The 21,418-nt window shown below is 51.1% G+C and overlaps 2 protein-coding genes across 3 annotated transcripts in view; one reads left to right on the top strand and one right to left on the bottom strand.

Annotated features, from left to right (window-relative positions):
- Nucleotides 1–6,989: 6,989 nt before the first annotated feature.
- RPS16 (ribosomal protein S16) lies at nt 6,990–9,921 on the bottom strand. The gene is made up of 5 exons (XM_030796710.1): nt 9,754–9,921; nt 9,513–9,614; nt 7,447–7,543; nt 7,304–7,351; nt 6,990–7,200 (listed from the first exon to the last, which is right to left on the bottom strand). The coding sequence occupies exons 1-5, from the start codon at nt 9,799–9,801 to the stop codon at nt 7,055–7,057; spliced, it is 441 nt and encodes a 146-aa protein (XP_030652570.1). The 5' UTR covers nt 9,802–9,921; the 3' UTR covers nt 6,990–7,054.
- A 10,679-nt stretch (nt 9,922–20,600) lies between these two features.
- The window catches only part of SUPT5H (SPT5 homolog, DSIF elongation factor subunit), a 32,681-nt gene continuing 31,863 nt past the window's right edge, over nt 20,601–21,418 (top strand). For both annotated transcript variants that reach the window (XM_030797430.1, XM_030797431.1), the window contains exons 1-2: nt 20,601–20,686; nt 20,863–21,024. In XM_030797430.1, coding sequence (XP_030653290.1) covers nt 20,950–21,024 — 75 coding nt within the window. In that variant the 5' untranslated portion in view covers nt 20,601–20,686; nt 20,863–20,949. The remainder of the gene's footprint in view (nt 20,687–20,862; nt 21,025–21,418) is intronic.

Here is a 21,418-nt window from a genome sequence, read left to right on the forward strand (position 1 = left end):
CTGGACTCTTCGGGGTGTTAGTACTATGATACTTCAGAGACAGTTCCATGCTGATACAGGGGAGATCAATTTTGGGGCTCTGGGATAAGTCTGTCCCACATCTGTCTGATTTCCCTTGGCATCCTTCCCGCCAGTTCCTCATGAATATCCCAGTTCTTGTGCCCACTCACATACCTCAGATCCCTTCACTCCTCCCCGCAGTTTGCAGCCTCTACAATTCATCCACATGCTCCCTCCCCCAGCAAAATAATTCAGGTCATGGAGACAAAAGGCTTTTATTTTAGGTTCTGTCTGCCCCCTTGTTCCAGCAGTGGTATGCCCAGTGAGAGGCACAATTTAAGCAGTTTCTTTGGTGATGATTATTAGCTGCTTTCATCAAATACTTAGCCTCTTGTGCTTTAGCACATTATTTATGTAAGCTCCCGTGGGATTCTCTGATGCACTCTGGTGTCCTGGCTATGAATTCAAGTCCCATCTTTACTTATTTGATGTGGGTCCTCCCTCTGAGCCAGTTTTCTCATCTACAAAATGAAGACAACAGTACTTCCCTCCTGGGATCACTGAAGGATTTAGGGAGCATATCCTTCCACTTCCCAAACATGTTTGAACCTCTGACTTGCTTAGGAGCATCATTCAAATCACAGATCCCACAGGATCTAGTCCCGACCTATTGAATCAGGACCCCCAGGGCAGGAGGAGCTTGGGAATCTGATTTTTTTTTTTTTAAATAAAGCCTCACTCTGTCACCCAGGCTGGAGTGCAGTGGCGCAATCTTGGCTCATTGCAACCTCCACCTCCTGGGTTCAAGCAATTCTCATGCCTCAGCCTCCCGACATAGCTGGGATTACAGGCGTGCACCACCATGCCTGGCTAATTTTTTTTTGTTGTTGTTTGTTTGTTTTGTTTCTGAGACGGAGTCTCGCCCTGTCGCCCAGGCTGGAGTGCAGTGGCGCGATCTTGGCTCACTGCAAGCTCCGCCTCCCGGGTTCACGCCATTCTCCTGCCTCAGCCTCCCGAGTAGCTGGGACTACAGGCGCCCGCCACCACACCCGGCTAATTTTTTTGGTATTTTTAGTAGAGACAGGGTTTCACTGTGTTAGCCAGGATGGTCTCGATCTCCTGACCTTGTGATCCGCCCGCCTCGGCCTCCCAAAGTGCTGGCATTACAGGCGTAAGCCATCATGCCTGGCTGGGAATCTGAATTTTTTTTTTTTTTAGACGGAGTTTCGCTCTTTTTGCCCAGGCTGGAGTGCAATTGCGCGATCTCGGCTCACTGCAACCTCTGCCTCCCAGGTTCAAGTGATTGTCCTGCCTCTAGCTGGGATTACAGGCGCCCACGACCACGCCCAGATAATTTTTGTATTTTGTAGTAGAGACGGGATTTCACCATATTGGCCAGGCCATAGTGGTCTTGAATTCCTGATCTCAGGTGATCTGCCCGCCTCAGCCTCCCAAAGTGTTGGGATTACAGGCGTGAGCTACAATACCCTGCCCAGGAATCTGAATTTTTAGCAATCAGTTAACAGCAAATAAGCTGAGATTTACTGGGTACTAAGCACATCCTATGAACATTACAGCCACTTTATATAAGCTCGTTCTCTGTCCTCATAACATTCCTAATATGCAAGTGAGCATGTTTTTTAATCCTCAGTCTAGAGGTGAGGAAACTGAGGCAGGCACAGAGAGGCTAAGGGATTTGCCTAGTCACACAGCTAGGAAGGTGCAGCACTGAGACTCGAATCCACACAGCTTGGCTTAAGTCTACCATTAAATTTGCCTGTCCTGGCCAGGTGCAGTGGCTCACGCCTGTAATCCCAACACTTTGTGAGGCCGAGGCAGGTGGATCACTTGAGGTGAGGAGTTCGAGACCACACCAACCTGGCCAACATGGTGAAATCCCGTCTCTACTAAAAATACAAAAAATTAGCCGGGCATGGTGGTGGGCGCCTGTAATCCCAGCTACTCAGGAGGCTGAGTCAGGGGAATCACTTGAACCTGGGAGGTGGAGGTTGCGGTGAACCGAGATTGCGCCACTAGACTCCAGCCTGGGAGATGAGCAAAACTCCGTCTCAAAAAAATAAAATACATAAATAAATGTGCCTGTCCTGTGCCAGGTGCCGTTCTTGCCAGTGGGGATACGTGAGAGAACACTGCCTTGCCCACATGAGGCTTGTGGCCTGGTGCTGTGCACAGCTCAGGGGATTCTGATAATTAGCTGAGTACAGTTGCCAGCACAGGGCCTGGCTCAATAAATATTAGCTGCTGGCTTCTGCTCACTTACTGTTTATTGACTGGCTACTGGACACCAGGGCCGAGGCTGTGTCCCGGGGGCCCCGTGGCGACGGAGATGAACTCCTCAGCCTGGAGTGATCCACTCCACTGCAGCCTCCCCAAGGTCAGGACCGCGGCCAACGCTCCCCTCCTCCGCCCCAGCTGCACATTCCCGGCTGAAGGAAAGTTCTCAGCTTGGCCTGGGCTCCCAGCAGCGTCGGAATTCCCGGTATTCAAGGAGGCAGGGAGGGAGAAGGGGCCTGGAGCTCCAAGGCCTGGAGCTGGGAAGGAGAGGCAAGCCCCTTTCCAGTCCAGATGTGTCCCAGCTGTGCCTCTGGGAAGAGCCAGGAGCCTCAATAAGGAGGTCTCTGGACCCCCTGGGAAAACCATGCGCACCAGGCTTGCCTCCACCCCTCCTCCTGGCGTCTGTGAATTCCATTCCTCCCTCCCGCCCAACTCCTACTGCTGCTTCCCAGCCCCAGCTCCGTCGCCTCCTCAGGAATACCTTTCCTGCTGGCCTACCTTGGTTCTGAGCCCAGTCCTCCTCAGAGCTACAGCTAAACCATGCTCCAAAAGGATAAGGATGGTGCCCGCTCTCCTCTCCGGGACATTTAGGTTAATGCCAGCTAAACCAATTAACCCAAGTTAACTCTGGTTGCAATGCAAAACTTGGCGAGCTGCAAAACATTTTGCCACTAGGGTAGTTTTCTCATCCTGTGTCACCAACCTAACAGGGATGTGGATACCTCCAACAACCACCTACCTGATGCACCATGAACCCCACTCCTTAACTTTTCTTTTCTTTTTCTTTTTTTTTTTTTGAGGAGGAGTCTTGCTCTGTCACCCAGAGCTGGAGTGCAGTGGCGCAATGTCGGCTCACTGCAACCTCTACCTCCTGGGTTCAAGCGATTCTCCTGCCTCAGCCTCCAGAGTAGCTGGGACTACAGGCACATGCCACCATGTTCAGCTAATTTTGTACTTTTAGTAGAGACGGGGTTTCACCATGTTGGCCAGGCTGGTCTCAAACTCCTGACCTCAAGTGATCTGCCTGCCTCTGCCTCCCAAAGTGCTGGGATTACAAGAATGAGTCGCTGCGCCCAGCCCCCCGACTCCTTTACTTTTTATTTTATTTATTTATTTATTTGAGATGGAGTCTCTCTCTGTTGCCCAGGCTGGAGTGCAGTGGCGCGACCTTGGCTCACTACAACCTCTGCCTCTGGGGTTCAAGCGATTCTCCTGCCTCAGCCTCCCAAGTAGCTGGGATTGCGGGTGAGCGCCACCATGCCCAGCTAATTTTTTTGTATTTTTGGTAGAAACGGGGTTTCATCATGTTGGCCAGGCTGGTCTCAAACTCCAGACCTCATGATCCACCCGCCTCGGCATCCTAAAGTGCTGGGATTACAGGCATGAGCCACCATGCCTGGCTTTTTCTTTTTTTTTTTTTTTTTTGAGACCGACCCTTGCTCTGTGGCTCAGGTTGGAGTGCAGTGGTGAGGTCTCAGCTCACTGCAACCTCTACCTCCAGGGTTCAAGCAATTTTCCTGTCTCAGCCTCCTGAGTAGCTGGGACTACAGGCGCACGCCACCACGCCCAGATAATTTTTGTATTTTTAGTAAAGACGGGGTTTCACCATATTGGTCAGGCTGGTCTCCAACTCCTGACCTCAGGTGATCCACCCACCATGACCTCCCAAAGTGCTGCGATTACAGACATGAGCCACCACGCCCAGCTTTTTTTTTTTTTTTTTTGAGGCGGAGTCTCACTCTGTTGTCCAGGCCAGAGTGCAGTGGTGCAATCTCAGCTCACTGCAACCTCCGCCTCTCGGGTTCAAGCCATTCTCCTGCCTCAGCCTCCCAAACAGCTGGGACTACAGGCGCCCGCCACCACACCCGGCTTTTTTTTTTTTTTGTATTTTTAATAGAGACCAGGTTTCGCCATGTTGGCAAGGCTGATCTCGAACTCCTGACCTCAAGCCATCCACCTGCCTTGGCCTCCCAAAGTGCTGGGATTACAGGCGTGAGCCACGGGGCCCAGCCCCCCACTCGTACATCTATCCTGTGTCAGTGCTGTCCCATATAACCTTCCTTGATGACGGAAATGTTCTAATCTGTGCAGCTCCGCCTGGTAGCCATACGTGGCTTCTGAGCACTGGCTAATGTATTGACTAGGGCAGATACATAGAAAATGGGCAAGTGGACAGAAAATCTCAAATTGTAAAACATTCCCCCGAGCAATTTAGGTGCGGGACTTCCCTATTGGCTGCAGAGGCTGGAACTAGGAAGTAGAGATCTCTGCGCTCCCCAAACAATGAAGTTCACTCGCTTCCTATGAGTCATTAGCCACTCAACCAAGTCCTCACTTAACGTCATCAATATGTTCTGGGAAACCGTGACCTTAAGCGAAACGACGTATAAGGAAACCAGTTTGTTTAAAGGACTGTTATTACAGGATCTGCTTGTTTTGGTTAAGTCCGTTTCCAAGCACCTATACAAGATGCTGAGGATGCACTGTGCTTTGTAGCCCAACTCCTCTTCCAGCACCGGCAGCAACCCCTGCGTCATTTGTGACTCCTTGGGAGGGGGAAGAGGGCTGTGGTCACTCAGTGCCCTATGACGAGCACATGGCCCGGCACAGGTGTTCAAGGGAAGCACATGAGCAAGTTGAGGCCACAGACACCCGAAAACAACTCATCACAGACATGGTCTCCCTGGCTAATCTTCCTACAGGCCAGCAGACCCTGGTTCCCATGTCCTCTCCCCCAAGGAGTCCACCTGACTCCTCCAGGCTATCAGGCACCGCTTGAGTCCCACAGCCTCCTGTGCTTTTCCCACAAGCGGCCACCCTGACTCCTTGGCTCCTCATATTGAGGGGCCACAGGGTAGAGATGGGGCCTCTTGAGCAGATCTTCGACAACCTAAACTAGTAGTCAAGAACCTGGGCTCTAGGTCGGGCGCAGTGGCTCACGCCTGTTAATCCCAGCACTTTGAGAGGCCAAGGCAGGGGGATCACCTGAGGTCAGGAGTGCAAGATCAGCCTAGGCAACATAGTGAAACCCATGTCTCTACTAAAAATACAAAAATCAGTCAGGTGTGGTGGCACCTGCCTGTAGTCCCGGCTACTCAGGAGGCTGAGGCAGAATTGCTTGAACCCGGAAGGCGGAGGTTGCAGTGAGCTTGAGATCGTGCAGCTACACTCCAGCCTGGGTGACAGAACGACACTGACTAAAAAAAAAAAAAAGCCAGGCATGGTGGCTCACGCTCGTAATCCCAGCACTTTGGGAGGCCAAGGCGGGTAGATTACCTGAGGTCAGGAGTTCCAAACCAGCCTGGCCAACGTGGTGAAACCCTGTCTCTATTAAAAATAGAAAAATTAGCTGGGTGAGGTGGCAGGCGCCTGTAATCCCAGCTACTCGGGAGGCTGAGACAGAATTGCTTGAACCCGGCCGGCGGAGGTTGCAGTGAACCGAGATCACACCATTGCACTCCAGCTACAAGGGCAAAACTCCATCTCAAAAAAAAAAAGAAAAATAAATAAAAATAAAGAAAAAAAAGAACCTGGGCTCTTCCACGGCCCAGTTGCCTATCCAAAATGCCACTTTGGGCCCAGCATGGTGGCTCATGCTTGTAATCCCAGCACTTTGGGAGGCTGTGGCAGGAGGATCACTTGAGGTTAGGAGTTCAAGACCAGTCTTGCCAACATGGTGAAACCCCATCTCTACTAAAAATACAAAAATTAGGCTGGGCACGGTGGCTCACGCCTATAATCCCAGCACTTTAGGAGGCCGAGGCGGGTGATACCTGAAGTCAGGAGTTCAAGACCAACCTTGCCAACATGGTGAAACCCTGTCTCTACTTAAAAAAAAAAAAAAAAAACCTGGGTATGGTGGCAGGTGCCTGTTCAAGCAATTCTCTCTCTCAGCCTCCCGAGTAGCTGGATTACAGGAGCCTGCCACCATGCCTAATTTTTGTATTTTTAATAGAGATGAGGTTTCACCATCTTGGCCAGGATGGTCTTTAACGCCTGACCTTGTAATCCACCAGCCTTGGCCTCTCAGAGTGATGGGATTACAGTCGTGAGCCACCGCACCCGGCACTCCTTGTTTTCTTTGTATTAAAGATTATTGGCTAGGCATGGTAGCTCACACCTGTAGCCTGGACACATTGGGAAGCTGAGGCAGGAGGATTGCCTGAGGTCAAGAGACCATGCCTGGGCAACATAGTGAGACCTGTCTCTACAAAAACAAAAATTCAGCTGGGGGTGGTGGCTCTCGCCTGTAATCCCAGCACTTTGGGAGGCCCAGGAAGGTGGATCACTTGAGGTCAGGAGTTTGAGACCAGCCTGACCAACAAAGTGAAACCCCGTCTCTACTAAAAATACAAAATTAGCCGGGCGCGGTGGGGGGCGCCTGTAATCCAAGCTATTTGGGAGGCTGGGATTGAAAAAAATGGACACCCACAAGGATGAGCCATATATCCACCAAGGTCTGCAACAGCCACTAATGGCCCCAAACGACTGCCATCTCAGCTTTGCCTGCACACTGGACTCTACTGGAGGTGTAGAAACAGAGACCCCCCACCATCTTCTAACTACACCCACCCACACCAAGCCCAGCACAACCACTCCCAGGGAGGGTCAAAATCCAGACTGGCAATAGGTCCAGGATGTTTACTGATTTGTCTGGTTAAACATCCAATACCAACACATAAGGCCATACACAGTTCTTGAAACTTTAAAATCCCTCAAAACTGTTTATTATACAGGTGAATTTTGAGTCATGATGGGCTTATCGGTAGGATTTCTGGTAGCGAGCCCGGGCACCAGGGCCTCCAAACTTTTTGGACTCGCAGCGACGAGGATCAGCTACTAGCAGGGTCCGGTCATACTGGATGAGGATGTCTTTGATCTCCTTCTTGGAAGCCTCATCCACGTCTGGCAAGAAGAGTAGGGACAAGGATTTAGATAATCACACAGAGTCCTTGACTCAATCCTCACACACCCACCTACCTCATGGGAAGGACCCATGCTCACTCACATTTCTGGTAATAGGCCACCAGGGCTTTGGAGATGGACTGACGGATAGCTGTGAGGAAGACACACGATTAAAGGATAAAGGAGCGCTGTGAAGGCCTCCCTCCCAGAGCCACCTCCCTCATGCGCCCAGTTCCTGGGGCTCACCATAAATCTGGGCCACGTGACCACCACCCTTCACACGGACACGGATGTCTACACCAGCAAATCGCTCCTTGCCGAGAAGCAGAACTGGCTCCAGCAGCTAAAGGAATGGGGAATGAACAGGGATTTAAGTTACATGCTGAGCAGCTTAGCCATCTCACTGGGCTTCTCCTTGTTTCTGTGGCTTCTGCCACCACTGGCCTCCAAGTACTAGTGGATGGGGGTCAGGGTGTCACTCCAAGCCCCTCTACAGACCCAGAGAAGAGGAAAGCCAAAAAAGCCAGATATGAGACTGCTGAAGTGGTAAGAAATAGAGGCAAGGTAAAGGGAACAAGATCTGGGCTCCCTCCTACTTGTGTCCTTCACTGGACCTCAGACACCCTATCTCTTAAGACTGGTTCTTAGAAAGCTGAACAGTAAGGAGCATTCCAATGGCTTCTGAAAACTCCCAAGGCTGTTTCAAGCAGTCGAAAGCCATCCCTGGACTGTTCACGTGCCTTTTCTATTTCCCACCTGAGCTCTCTCCCCTTTCTTTGAGCCTCACAGATTTCCAGAATTACAATACAACCTGTCCCTGGTCCCTAGACCCTTCCCAGCTCTAGGTCTTTCACCAGTGCCTCTGTCTGGATACTTCCTCTACCTGCTTTCAGCTCACAGGTCTCCTTCCCCAGTTCTGACCACTTTGGATCAGCTTCTGGTATTGGGCCCAGTCCTTCTCCCCAACTAGGCTGGCAGGTCCATGAAGGCAAGACCTGAACTCATCTGGATCACTGCTATGTCCCCAAAACTCAACAGAGGGTATACATACAAATCCTTCAAATACAGTGACAGCCAATAACAGTTAACATTTAACATCTGCTAGACAAAAGAAACCTCAGAATTTTTATTAAATTCTAGGCCAGGCATGGTGACCACACCTGTAATCCCAGTCCAGGCAGAAGGATCACTTGAGACCAAGGACCAGCCTGGGCAACAAAGTGAGACCCCATGTCTACAAAAAAAATATTTCTCAAATGAGCCAGGCGTGGTGATGTGCCTGTAGTCTTGGCAACCGAAAGGGTGAGGTGGGAGGATCTCCAACTCAGGAGTTTAAGGCTGCAGTTCATTAGGATTGTGCTACTGCACTCCAGGGTAGGTGACAGCAAGATACTGTTCTTAAAAAAGAACCTTATAACTCAAAAAAAAATTTTTTTAGCTGATTCTGCAATGTAGATATTATTTCTTTCAAAAGTAGTGGAGTTCAGAAGGGGGAGAAATCAGACTGGTTTCTTTCCATTCTGAGCCCAAGAAATTGAGAGTCCAAAAAGGGAACAGAGGAACGCCTTTTACAAGCAAGCATTTAAACAGACTCAAATTCGACCGCACACGATAGCTGACTCCTGTAATCCCAGCACTTTGGGAGACTGAGGCTGGTGGATCACCTGAGGTAATGAGTTCTAGACCAGCTTGGCCAACACAGTGAAACCCCGTCTCTGCTGAAAATACAAAAATTAGCCGGGCGTGGTGGCGTGCGCCTGTAGTCCCAGCCACCCAGGAGGCTGAGGCAGGAGAACTGCTTGAACCCGGAGGGCGGAGGTTGCAGCGACCCGAGATCGCGCCACTGCACCCCAGCCTGGGCGACAGAGCGAGACTCCCTCTCAAAACAAATAAATAAAATAAAAAATAAACAGACTCAAATTCAAGCTATTTTAATACTTACTGAGCACTTACAATGTCTAAACGCTGCTTTAGACGCTTGGGGTTTATCAGGATCAAAACATTGATCCCTGTGAAAATAAAGCTATGAAGCCGGTGTCCCTTCACCCTTTGGGTCCCCCCGCCCCAGTTAGGTGACCTTCCTAACGTCCCAGTTTTCAAAGCAACCCCTTAATCTTCAACATCCCCATCTCAGCTTTTACATCTTCTGAACCCCAAGCCCAGCTCTATTGCCAAATACCCCACTTTTCTACACCCAACACAACTTCTAAACATCCCGATGCTGATACCAGCCCCCTCAGCTTTCAATAGCTACAACATCTCTGTCTCCAAGAGTCCTCCATCCACTCAACGCCGGTGCCCGATCCCAGCACCTTGTACTGTAGCGTGCGCGGCTCAATCATCTCCAGGGGCCGCCCGTTCACCTTGATGAGACCATTGCCGCGTTTGCAGTGCGCCACAGCCGTGGCTGTCTTCTGTAAGATACAAGAGAAACAGGGGCCCCGTGAGCTCCGGCTCCAGCTCCCATGTTGCCCTCTAGATTCCTGCCCACCGGCCTCTCCCAGACCCTGGCCTTCTCTTTCCCCTCCCCTTCCCATCCGGCGTCTGGCTCACCTTGCGTCCGAAGACCTGCACCGACTGCAGCGGTCCCTTGGACGGCATGGCTTCGAGCGCGCACTAGAGAACCTCACCGCGCGGCGCCGCAACCGGAAAAGGAAAGCTAGGGGCCACCCTGGCCGCTTTTCAGGGTCTGCGCAGGCGCCTTGAGCGCTGCGTCGCGACGGCAGAGAGCTTTACGGCTTCTGTTGCGGCTAAGGGGCGGGGCGTCTGGTCAGCCGCGGGAAGGCCCTTAGGAGCTCAGAGCGGGCGGGCCCTGTGAGGCGGAAGTGACGGGCTCTGTGGGCGGAAGGGGCGGGGCCTGGGAGTGTCGTGTGCGGACCGAAGGGAACGCTGCGGGAATGTGTGTCACGTCCTCCGTAGTCGTCGATTGCCGAGCTCTTCTTTGCATTCTGGCTCTTTAATAATCTCCCTTCGCCCTTTCTTTAAATCAGTTCCCACCCTCCCACCACCTGTAATCTTTCTCCCCTCTGGACTCCCTCCCCGAATCCCCCGCATCAGAATCTTCCCTTTGGAATCTACTGCAAGAAATCCGGCTGGATTCTCAGATCCAGTACTTCCAGAATCCTATCCTCCCTAGAATCCCCCTCCTTGGAATCCTTTTCCCCTCAAAGCCCCCTCCCTTCAGAGTCTCCCTTTCAACGGAATGTCCTTCCTTTCAGTCTCCTGTTTCCAGAATGTTTCCCATCCTTCTCTCAGAAGGCCAACCCCGAATGTCCCTCTTAAGAGTGCTCAACTTAGACCAACCTTTTCCCTGAATCTCCCTTCAGAAGGCCAACCCCGAATGTCCCTCTTAAGAGTGCTCAACTTAGACCCCCCTTTTCCCTGAATCTCCCTCCATTCGGTCCTCGTCCCCTCAGTCACCCTTCCCAGAATATCTCTCTTGTCAGGACCCATTACCCCTGGAATCTCTCTCCTCCAGAATCTCCCTTTCCCGGCAAATCCCCCTTTCCCAGAACACCCCGCCCCGCAAATCCACAAACACTTCTCTCTCAGAGAGACCCGTCCCTCAAAATCTACCTTTCTCCTGAATTTATTTCCCTTCCGAGACTCCTCTTCCCAGCAACTGCCTTCCCTGGAGTTTTCCTTCCCTTGGAATCCCCCTCTCCTAAGAGACCCTCCCCCAAGAATTCACCTCTTCTGCGTCCCCACCCTAGAATCTTTTTTTTTTTTTTTTTTGAGACGGAGTTTCCCTCTTCTTGCCCAGGCTGGAGTGCAGTGGCGCTATCTCGTCTCACTGCAACCTCCGCCTCCCGGGTTCAAGAGATTCTCCTGCCTTAGGCTCCGGAGTAGCTGGAATTACAGGCGTCCACCACCACGCCCTGGTCATTTTTTGTAGTTTTAGTAGAAATGGGGTTTCACCATTTTGGCCAGGCTCGTCTTGAACTCCTAAGCTCAGGTGATGTGGTCTGCCTCGGCCTCCCAGAGTCCTGGGATTACAGGAGTGAGCCACCGCGCCCGGCCGAATCTCTCTTTTTTCTTTTCTTTTCTTTTTTTGAGACAGAGTCCTGCTCTGTGCCCAGGCTGGAGTGCAGTGGTGTGATCTCTGCTCACTGCAACCTCTGCCTCCCGGGTTAAAGCGATTCTTCTGCCTCAGCCTCTTGAGTAGCTGAGATTACAGGCATGCACCACCACGCCCGGCTAATTTTTGTATTTTTAGTAGAGACGGGGTTTCACCATATTGGCCGGACTTGTCTCGAACTCCTGACCTCAAATGATCCACTCATCTCAGCCTCCCAAAGTGCTGGGATTACAGGCGTGAGCCACCACGCCCGGTCCCTAGAATCTCTTTCTCCAGAATCTCCCAGTCATCTTTTTCCTCTCCCCCAAATCACCCTCCACTTAGGCCTCCTCCCCACAGAATTCTCCATCCCCAGCTCCACAACCCCACCTGAGGAACCCCAGGACTGAGTTGTCCTCTGGTTCCCCGGCAGATGTCCCTGCCTCTCACCCCATCAAGAGTCTCCCTAGCGAAGAGGTTCCTCTCTCAGAGCTAGAGGGAGCCCACAGTTGCCTCAGTTTCTCTGACAGTACAGGGTCTGGGATCCAAGGTTCAAAAGGGCGTCGTGGCGCACCTTGCCAAAGAGGGTGGAGACAGGGAGACACTGGAGGGCAGGTCTGGGGCCAGAGGGAAAATCCAGCCCGGAGTCCAGCTCTAAAATAGTGAGGGAGGGAGAGGGGCTGTAGGGAGGGAGGAAGGAAGTATGCAGAGGCTGACCCGGAGGGACACAGACAGCCCAAAGAAATGTAGGCACAAGTGGAGAAGGAGACAAAGATGAAAAGCCAAGGGAGAAGAGGAGGAGAAAAGGGAGAAACCAGGACAGTCAAGAGATGGACCCTCAAAACAAGCCCAATGACAGATTTAGAGGCAGAGAGGTCAACCCTCGGACAAAAAAGAGATAAAGGCAGGCATGATGTTTCCAAAATACTTGAGACAGAGGCCAGGTGCAGTGGCTCACACCTATAATCCCAGCACTTTGGGAGGCCAAGGCAGGAGGATCACTTGAGCCCAGGATTCAAGACCAGCCTGGCCAACATGGTGAAACCCCGCCTCTGCTAAAAATATAAAAATCATCAGGGAATGGTGGCAGGTGCCTGTATCCCAGCTACAAGGGAGGCTGAGGCAGGAGAACTGCTTGAACCCGAGAGGCAGAGGTTGCAGTGAGCTGAGATGGCGCCACTGCACCCCAGGCTGGGCGACAGAGCAAGATTCCTGTCTCTACAAAAATACAATACTAGATACAATGAGAATAACTTATGAGCGAATCGGCACTGATCAGCTGGTATAGAGCAAGACTCCGTCTCAAAAAAAAAAAAAAAAATAAATAAATAAATAAATAAATAAACTCTGTCTCAAAAATAAATAAATAAATAAAATAAAACAAATAGGAGAGCAGAGACCTCAAATATTAACTTGCAGACACAGATGAAGGCTAGCACAGGTGTTTTCCAATGAAGACGCAGGCAGATGAGAGGATGCACACATTCTACCTGTACTGTCTTTTTTTTTTTTTAATTGAGATAGAGTCTCTCTGTGTCACCCAGGCTGGAATGCAGTGATGCAATCTGAGCTCAGTGCAACCTCCGCCTCCCCAGTTCAAGCGATTCTCCTGCCTCAGACTCTGGAGTAGCTGAGATTACAGATTCTCCTGCTTCAGACTCCTGAGTAGCCCAGATTACGGCCTCCACCACTACACTTGACTAATAATTTTTCTTTTTTGTTTTTTGAGATGGAGTCTCACTCTGTCGCCCAGACTGGAGGGCAGTGGCTTGATCTTAGCTCACTGCAACGTCAGCTTCCTGGGTTCAAGCAATTCTCCTGCGTCAGCCTCCCGAGTAGCTGGGATTAAAGGCATGCACCACCATGCCCAGCTAATTTCTGTATTTTTTAGTAGAGACAGGGTTTCACTATGCTGGGCAGAGTAGTCTTGAACTCCTGACCTCAAGTGATCCACTTGCCTCGGCCTCCGAAAGTGCTGGGATTACAAGTGTGAGCCACTGTGTCTGGCCACAAATTTTTGTATTTTTTAGTAGAGACAGGGTTTCATCGTGTTGGCCGGGCTGGTCTTGAATTCCTTACCTCAAGTCATCCGCCCACCTCGGCCTCCGAAGGTTCTGGGATTACAGGTGTGAGCCACGGCCTAGCCTGCACTGTCTTAAGGGCCTGTTGGGCAGGGGAGTTCAGGTTCTCTAGTCTCTCCAGATTGATCTTCACACATTTGCTAAGTCTCGTATCTATCGTCCCTGAGCTTGGGAGTCAGGGAGTGCTCTGACCTAAGCCCTCCCGACTTTGGGGTCACCATCTTTCCCCAGCCTCTATGGGCACACTCCCTGAATTATCTGTGGTTTGAGTGGAGCAAGCAGGGGATGGGATGGGGGGTGGAGGGGGAGTTCCCCTCACCCACTTCAGCCTTCCACTCTGCTCCCCCTTTCTATACCTCTCTCTTCCAGAACCCCAGGCCAAGCACCAAAGAAGGCCTGGGAGTGAGCAAGGTGCCCATGTTGCTTCTGTGGATCATCCTCCTGCTTGTACAGCCCTGGGAGGGCCTAGGAACGCCCCTCTGCTGGAGGGAGGCTTTTTACTTCCTTGTGGCCCTCTGAAGATACTAGTGAGTGGGGAGCAGAGCCAGCAGACAGGGTGGGCCAATTGATGGGGCGTGGTAGGGGGTGTGTTTGAGGAAGGGTCAGCCTCTTTCCCTCCAAGATCGGATTCTCCTCCTTACCCCTGAACTGGAGGAAAACAAAAATAATGACACCCTCTACGCCCTAAATGATCTCGCAATGAGTATTGCATTCGCTTCTTTCTGCAGTTGCAGGTTTTGAGAGAATTCAGTGGTCTCCATGTGTGAGGGTTGCTGTGTGACCATATGAATATGTTGCGGGGAGCAGGTAGTGGGACTGTCTCCTGACCCAGCCCCTAGCCTTGACAGATATATTTTGCTCACTGCTGTCTCCAACACCTGGAATAGGGAGGCATATAGTGACAAATGATGATGATGACTACAGCTACGTGTAAATAGTGCTTACTCTGTGCCAGGTATTGGTTTAAATGCTTTAAGTATGTTAGCTTATTTACTCTTTACACCAATCCTAAAAGATAGATAGGACCGCCATGTATGGATGTGAACGTTGTACACTGCACAAGGATCCCACATCTACAAAGACAGTACTGTATTCACAGGCTGGACATTGTAGATTTGCATATTTGCCAACTTCCAGCAGATGGCAGTAAAGTATCTTGTTCTAATAAAATCAAGCCTTAGAAGGTAGAAGGAACTTAAGGAAGGTCTTTTTATATTCTTTTTTTGAGACAGGGTCTTGCTCTGTCCCCCACGCTGGAGTGCAGTGGCACAATCACAGCTCACTGCAGTCTTGACCTTTTAGGCTCAAGCAGTCCTCCCACCTCAGCCTCCAGAGTAGCTGGGACCACATGCATGTGACACCACAAATAGCTAATGGCTAATTTTTTTTTTTTTTTTTTTTTTTTTTTTTTGAGATAGAGTGTTGCTCTGTCGCCAGCTGGAGTGCAGTGGCGCGATCTCTGCTCACTGCAACCTCTGCGTCCTGGGTTCAAGCAATTCTTCTGCCTCAGCCTCCTGAGTAGCTGGGACTACAGGCATGTGCCACCATGCCCAGCTAATTTTTGTATTTTTAGTAGAGACAGGGTTTCACCATGTTGGTCAGGATGTTCTTGATCTCTTGACCTCGTGATCCACCTGCCTCAACCTCCCAAAGTGCTGGGATTACAGGCGTGAGCCACTGGGCCCGACCTTTTTTTTTTGTAGATATGGGGTGTCACTATGTTGCCCAGGCTGGTCTTGGACACCTGGGCTCAAGTGATCCTCCTGCCTTGGCCTCTCAAAGAGCTGGGATTACAGGCATGAGCCACTGCGCCCAGCTGAGTGTATTTTTCTAACTTGCACATAAGTACAGCATGGGATACTGTCAGGCCTTAAGGTTGGCATTATCCAGAGCCCTATTTACAAATGAGGAAACTGAGGCCCAGAGAACTGAAGGGGTTTGTTCCAGGCCACAGATAAGAAACCTTGGGAGTGGGGACTTGGACTCATGCCCTTACCCATAGATACCAGGTCACTTTGTCCCTACTGTGTGTCCTGCTGAGACTCTAGGCTGCTTCAGGTTGGAGCTGTCTGTGATTGGGTTTGAGGAGGGACCATCTATGGGAACTGCTGTGTTCCAGCTACAGTACCTGCTGGATCCCCTGGGGTCCCGGCTGTGGGTGGCCAGCCAGGGCTCTTGCCTGCCCTGTGAAGGACATCCCCAGAGACCTGTCCCCCTCTTGGAGTTACTACAGGGAGCTTGTGCTCGGCACCCTACCACAGCCTGAGCTTTGGAGGACATGGGCTCCTAGGTACACCTAGAGAGGCTGGGTAGAGAGAGGGAGGGAATAGTCTTCAGCTCCAACTCCCAAACCCTAAGCCTTTTCTTCCATCTAGGCCAGAGGACCCCACCTGGAGCCCTAGTAGCCAAGGGGAGGAGGTAAGAAGGAGGAAAGTAAGGTGAGATCTGAAGTCTCTGACCTCTTGGGCAGGGAGTTGGATAAATTGCCCCACCTGCCCCCATTCTCACCCTCCTTTAGATACTCTTCTCTCTTCTTCCAGGAAGGGACAGAGAAGGGCACAGGTATTCTCTAACCTCATCCCTATCCCTTGAGAACAGGGAGGGTCCTGTGGCTCATATCCCTACATCCCTGGCTACAAATAATTACCACTTGAAGAAATTTCTTTTCTTTTTCTTTTTTTTTTTTTTTGAGAAGGAGTCTCACTCTTTCACCCAGGCTGGAGTGCAGTGGCGTGATCTCGGCTCACTGCAGGCTCCGTCCCCCGGGGTTCACGCCATTCTCCTGCCTCAGCCTCCCGCGTAGCTGGGACTACAGGCGCCCGCCACCTCGCCCGGCTAATTTTTTTGTATTTTTTAGTAGAGACGGGGTTTCACCGTGTTAGCCAGGATGGTCTCGATCTCCTGACCTCGTGATCCACCCGCCTCGGCCTCCCAAAGTGCTGGGATTACAGGCGTGAGCCATCGCGCCCGGCCTCTTTTCTTTTTTTGAGGCAGAGTCTCACTCTGTTGCCCAGGCTATAGTGCAGTGGCATGGTCTCGGCTCACTGCAACCTCCACCTCCCAGGTTCAAGCAATTCTCCTGCCTCAGCCTCATAAGTAACTGGGATTACAGGCACACGCCGCTACACCTGGCTAATTTTTGTATTTTTAGTAGAGATGGGGTTTCACAATGTTGCTCAGGCTGGTCTCGAATGCCTGACCTTGTGATCTGCCCGCCTCAGCCTCCCAAAGTGCTGGGATTACAGGCATGAGCCACCGTGCCCAGCCCACCACTTGGAGAACTTTCAAGTAATACTGATGGCCAGACCCCAACCCAGATAATTTGATAAGTGGTCTCTGGTGGAGCCTGAGCATCTATATTATTATTATTATTATTTAGAGACAGGGTTTCGCTATGCCGCACAGGCTGTACTCGGCATCTGTCCATATATTTTTTTGAGACAGGGTCTCACTCTGTCGCCCAGGCTGGAGTGCAGTGGCATGATCAAAACTCATTGCAGGCTCGATCTTTCAGGCTCAAGTGACTCTCCCACCTTAGCCCCCCAAGTAGCTAAGGCTATAGGCGCATGCCACCACACTCAGCTAATTTTCATATTTTTTGTAGAGATGGGGTTACCCTTTATTGCCCAGGCTAATCTTGAACTCCTGGGCTCAAGTGAGCCTCCCCCCTCGGCCTCCCAAACTGCTGGGATTATAGGCATGAGCCACCACACCTGACTTTTTTTTTTTTTTTTTTTTTTTTGAGACAGAGTCTCCCTTTGTCACCCAGGCTGGAGTGCACTGGCTGCTGGACTGGATGGCCACATTTCCATCACCCCAAAGCACTCCTTATCTCTCTTCCCAGTCAATTTCCACCTCCCTCTCCAGCCCCAGACATCCACTAATCTGCATTGTCTGTATAGGTTGGTTTTGCTTGCTCTGGAGTTTCATATGAATGGAATCATGCTGGACATCTCCTGATGTCTGGCTGCTTTCACTCAGCATAATGTTTTGGAGATTCATTTATGGGTGTATTGGTAGTTGCTACTATTCTGTTGCATGGATGGATGTACCAAAATTTGTTTTTCTTTTGAGATGGAGTCTCACTGTCGCTCAGGCTGGAGTGCAGTGGTGCGATCTCTGCTCACTGCAACCTTCACCTCCCTGGTTCAAGTGATTCTCCTGCCTCAGCCTCCCAAGTAGCTGGGATTACAGGCATGTGCCACCACACCTGGCTATTTTTTTTTTTTTTTTTGTATTTTTAGTAAGATGGGGTTTCACCATGTTGGCCAGGCTGGTCTTGAACTCCTGACTTCATGATCCGCCTGCCTTGGTCTCCCAAAGTGCTGGGATTACAGGCGTGAGCCATTGCGCCTGGCCCTAATTTTTGTGTTTCCAGTTTAGGGCTATTATGCAACTCTTTCTTTCTAAAATCTTCTCAAGTATTCTGATGTGCTACCAGAGTTGAGTTCAGAACCACGGATCCACCAAGGAAGAAACTTCCATGGGGGGCGGGAAATGACTGTGCCCTCTTTTTTCTGCAGGGAATGACTTTCTGCAGCAGTGTCTGTAGTGATTAATATTAGAATCATATTCTCTTGTTTTTTTTTTTTTTTTTTTTTGAGAGGGAGTCTTGCTCTGTTGTCACAGCAACCTCCACCTCTCAAGTTCAAGAGATTTTCCTGCCTCAGCCTCCCGAGTAGCTGGGATTACGGGTGTGTGCCACTATGCCACCTGGCTGATTTTTGTATTTTTTAGAGACAGGGTTTTACCATGTTGGCCAGGCTGGTCTTGAACTCCTGACCTCAGGTGATCTGCCTGCCTTGGCCTCCCAAAGTGCTGGGATTACAGGCATGAGCCACCGCACCCGGCCGAGAATCCTATTTTCTTTTTTTGAGATGGAGTCTAGCTCTGCCGGCTCACTTGAAGTTCCGCCTCCCGGGTTCACGCCATTCTCCTGCCTCAGCCTTCTGTGTAGCTGGGACTACAGGCACCCGCCACCACGCCCGGCTAATTTTTTTTTTTTGTATTTTTTTTTTTTTTTTTTTTGAGACGGAGTCTTGCTCTGTGCCCAGGCTGGAGTGCAGTGGCGCGATCTCGGCTCACTGCAGCTCGCTCCCGGGTTCACGCATTCTCCTGCCTCAGCGTCCGAGTAGCTGGGACTACAGGCGCCCGCCAACACACCCGGCTAATTTTTTGTATTTTTAGTAGAGACGGGGTTTCACTGTGTTAGCCAGGATGGTCTTCATCTCCTGACCTCCTGATCCGCCCGCCTCGGCCTCCCAAAGTGCTGGGATTACTGGTGTGAGCCACCGCGCCCGGCCGAGAATCCTATTTTCAAGAGCTGCTATTTAAAAGAACCAAGCTTAAGGAAGGGGAAACACCTTCCGACAGAGTGCTCAGCCCCTCCCCAATCTCTCTTGGACTCAGTTTGGGATTGCTGGATTTGGGAGTGTGTGCTTTTGGGGAGACACACGCACCTTCAGGTATATTCACTGCCTGCTTCCATCATAACTACACCCCATTCCCCAGTAACTAAGTAAGTATATCAAGCTTAGGTAAATTGAATCCAGGTGTGTCATACTTATGTGAGAAATTTTACCAATATGTCCTGAGGCTTCTAATTTTTTTTTTTTTTTTTTTTTTTGAGACGGAGTCTCCCTCTGTTGCCTAGGCTGGAGTGCAGTGGCGCGGTCTCGGCTCACTGCAACCTCCACCTCCCTGGTTCAAGCAATTCCCCTGCCTCAGCCTCCCGAGTAACTAGAATCACAGGCGCATGCCACCACGCCCGGCTAATTTTTTTGTATTTTTAGTAAAGAGGGGTTTCACCATGTTGGCCAGACTGGTTTCGAACTCCTGACCTCAGGCAATCTGCCCGCCTCAGCCTCCCAATGTGTTGGGATTACAGGCATGAGCCACCACGCCCGACATAGGCTTCAGATTTTTAAAATGTCCCCTATCAGGTTAATTTTTCTTTTCTTTTTTTTTTTTTTTTTTGAGGCGGAGTCTCGCTGTCGCCCGGGTTGGAGTGCAGTGGCGCAATCTTGGCTCACTGCAGGCTCCGCCCCCTGGGGTTCACGCCATTCTCCTGCCTCAGCCTCCCGCGTAGCTGGGACTACAGGCGTCGGCCACCTCGTCCGGCTTTTTGTATTTTTAGTAGAGACGGGGTTTCACCATGTTAGCCAGGATGGTCTCGATCTCCTGACCTCGTGATCCGCCCGCCTCGGCCTCCCAAAGTGCTGGGATTACAGGCGTGAGCCACCGCGCCCGGCCCAATTTTTAAATTTTTTAAAATTTTTTAATTTTTTTTTTTTTTTTAGAGACAGGGTCTCTATTACCCAGTCTGGAGTGCAGTGGTGCAATCATAGCTCACTTAAGCCTCAACCTGGGTTCAAGTGATCCTCCCACCTTAGCCTTTGGAGTAGCAGGGACCACAGGCACACGCCACCACACCACGTTAAAAAAAAAAAACAAAAATTGGATACATGGGGTCTCAATTTGTTGCCCATTCTGGTCTCAAATTCCTGGCCTCAGGCGATCCTCCCGCTTCAGCCTCCCAAAGCGCTGGGATTACAGGCGAAGGTTCATTTTTCATCTCTCCATTACACCTGTCCACTCTGCCGCCACTCATCAGCCGTCATTACTAATAGATAAATTCGCCTTTAAATGAATTTAGGGAGCCCAGAAAGAAAAATAGGGACTTGGGCCGGCCGCGGCAGTTTACGCCTGTGATCTCATCACTTTGGCAGGACGAGGCCGGAGGATGGCTTTTGAGTTTGAGTTTGAGGAGTTTGAGACCAGGCCGGGCAACAGCCCGACTCCACAAAAAAAAAAAAAAAAAGAAAGAAAGAAAAACCAGGGATTCACGGTCACTCAGACTTGGCGAGGAGGCTTGGGTCTGCCGCTTTCCACTGAGTTTTTCTGAGCTTCAGCGTTCTCTCCAAAATGGGGATACGTATCTCCTGGGGATGCTTTAGAGGGCCTAGGAGATAAAGCCTGGTTTCTTTTATAATTTGCTATTCGCTGATTCGCCGCCTCCTCGCGGCTTGGCCTACCGCGCTAGTGTTCTGGACTAACGAGCAAACGGCTCACTAAATTCAAACATGACTTTCAGCCTCGTCGCCGAGCCGGGAGGTAAAAAAAAAAACCTTTCCCCGCCTGACCCTCTGCAGATGTCCGCCCCGCCCTCTGCCTAGTCCAGCCCTGCCTCTCTCAAGATGGCGACCTGGAAGTGCGTCACCCGTGCCCGCCCCGGAAATCTCGTGTTAGGCGAGGCCAACGGGTAGGTTCTCGCGAGAGGACCCGTCAGCCCCAGCCAGGCGTCGTGCAAACAGCAGCTGGTACCGAAGGCGGAGGTGGAGTCCGAGAGGTAAGTGCGCGTGCAGAGGTGGCAGTTCCGGGGGCCGCCGGGGGCCGGGGAGGTGTAGAGAACAGATTCGGAAACTGGGGAGATCTAGCATGTGGCGTAGGAGGGGGTCCGCACTCCAGTTCGCGATTGCCAAAACGAGCCTGCCGGAAGCGCGCTAAGGGGTTTTCTTCTCCCAGGGAACCAGCAGGGAAACTGAGGCTCGGGGTGGAGCGCAGGATTCTGGGACGCGCCAAGGCTGCTGTCTTTCCCAGCAGCAGCGGAAGATGTCGGACAGCGAGGACAGCAACTTTTCCGAGGAGGAGGACAGCGAGCGCAGCAGTGACGGCGAGGAGGCCGAGGTCTGTGGCTGGGGCGCTGGGGGAGACATTGCGTCTGGGGACAGGACTCCGGGCAGAAAGGCCCCTGTGGGAGGCTCGAGGGGTTCACAGCGGGCTGTGGCTTCTGGGAACTCCCAGATTGTCGCAAGAGATAGAGAATTAGGCAAGTCGAAGTCAAGCAAAGGGACAGGTTCTGGAGGCCAGAAATGGGTCAGGTCCAGTGAGATAACAGGTGATGTTTTTAAAGTTTACTCTGTGTGCATATAGTATGCACTTAGCATTAGTTTTTTTTTTAGTTACGTCTAGTCATTCCATAACTATATTTGTAGTGCCTACTATGTACCAGGCGCAATTGTTTGCTCTTAGGGTACACCAGTAAACAAAAAGATTTTAAAAATGTCTGTCTTCGGGAATG

The sequence above is a fragment of the Nomascus leucogenys genome, chromosome 17, assembly GCF_006542625.1.
Source record: "Nomascus leucogenys isolate Asia chromosome 17, Asia_NLE_v1, whole genome shotgun sequence".
Taxonomy (NCBI): Eukaryota; Metazoa; Chordata; class Mammalia; order Primates; family Hylobatidae; genus Nomascus; species Nomascus leucogenys.

Coding starts and splice junctions, on each gene's coding strand:
- RPS16 (XM_030796710.1), bottom strand. CDS start 9,801: ATGCCGTCCAAGGGACCGCTGCAGTCGGTGCAGGTCTTCGGACGCAAG. Junction 9,615..9,753: donor TGCAGGTCTTCGGACGCAAG/GTGAGCCAGACG, acceptor TGTATCTTACAG/AAGACAGCCACGGCTGTGGC. Junction 7,352..7,446: donor TCACGTGGCCCAGATTTATG/GTGAGCCCCAGG, acceptor TCTTCCTCACAG/CTATCCGTCAGTCCATCTCC.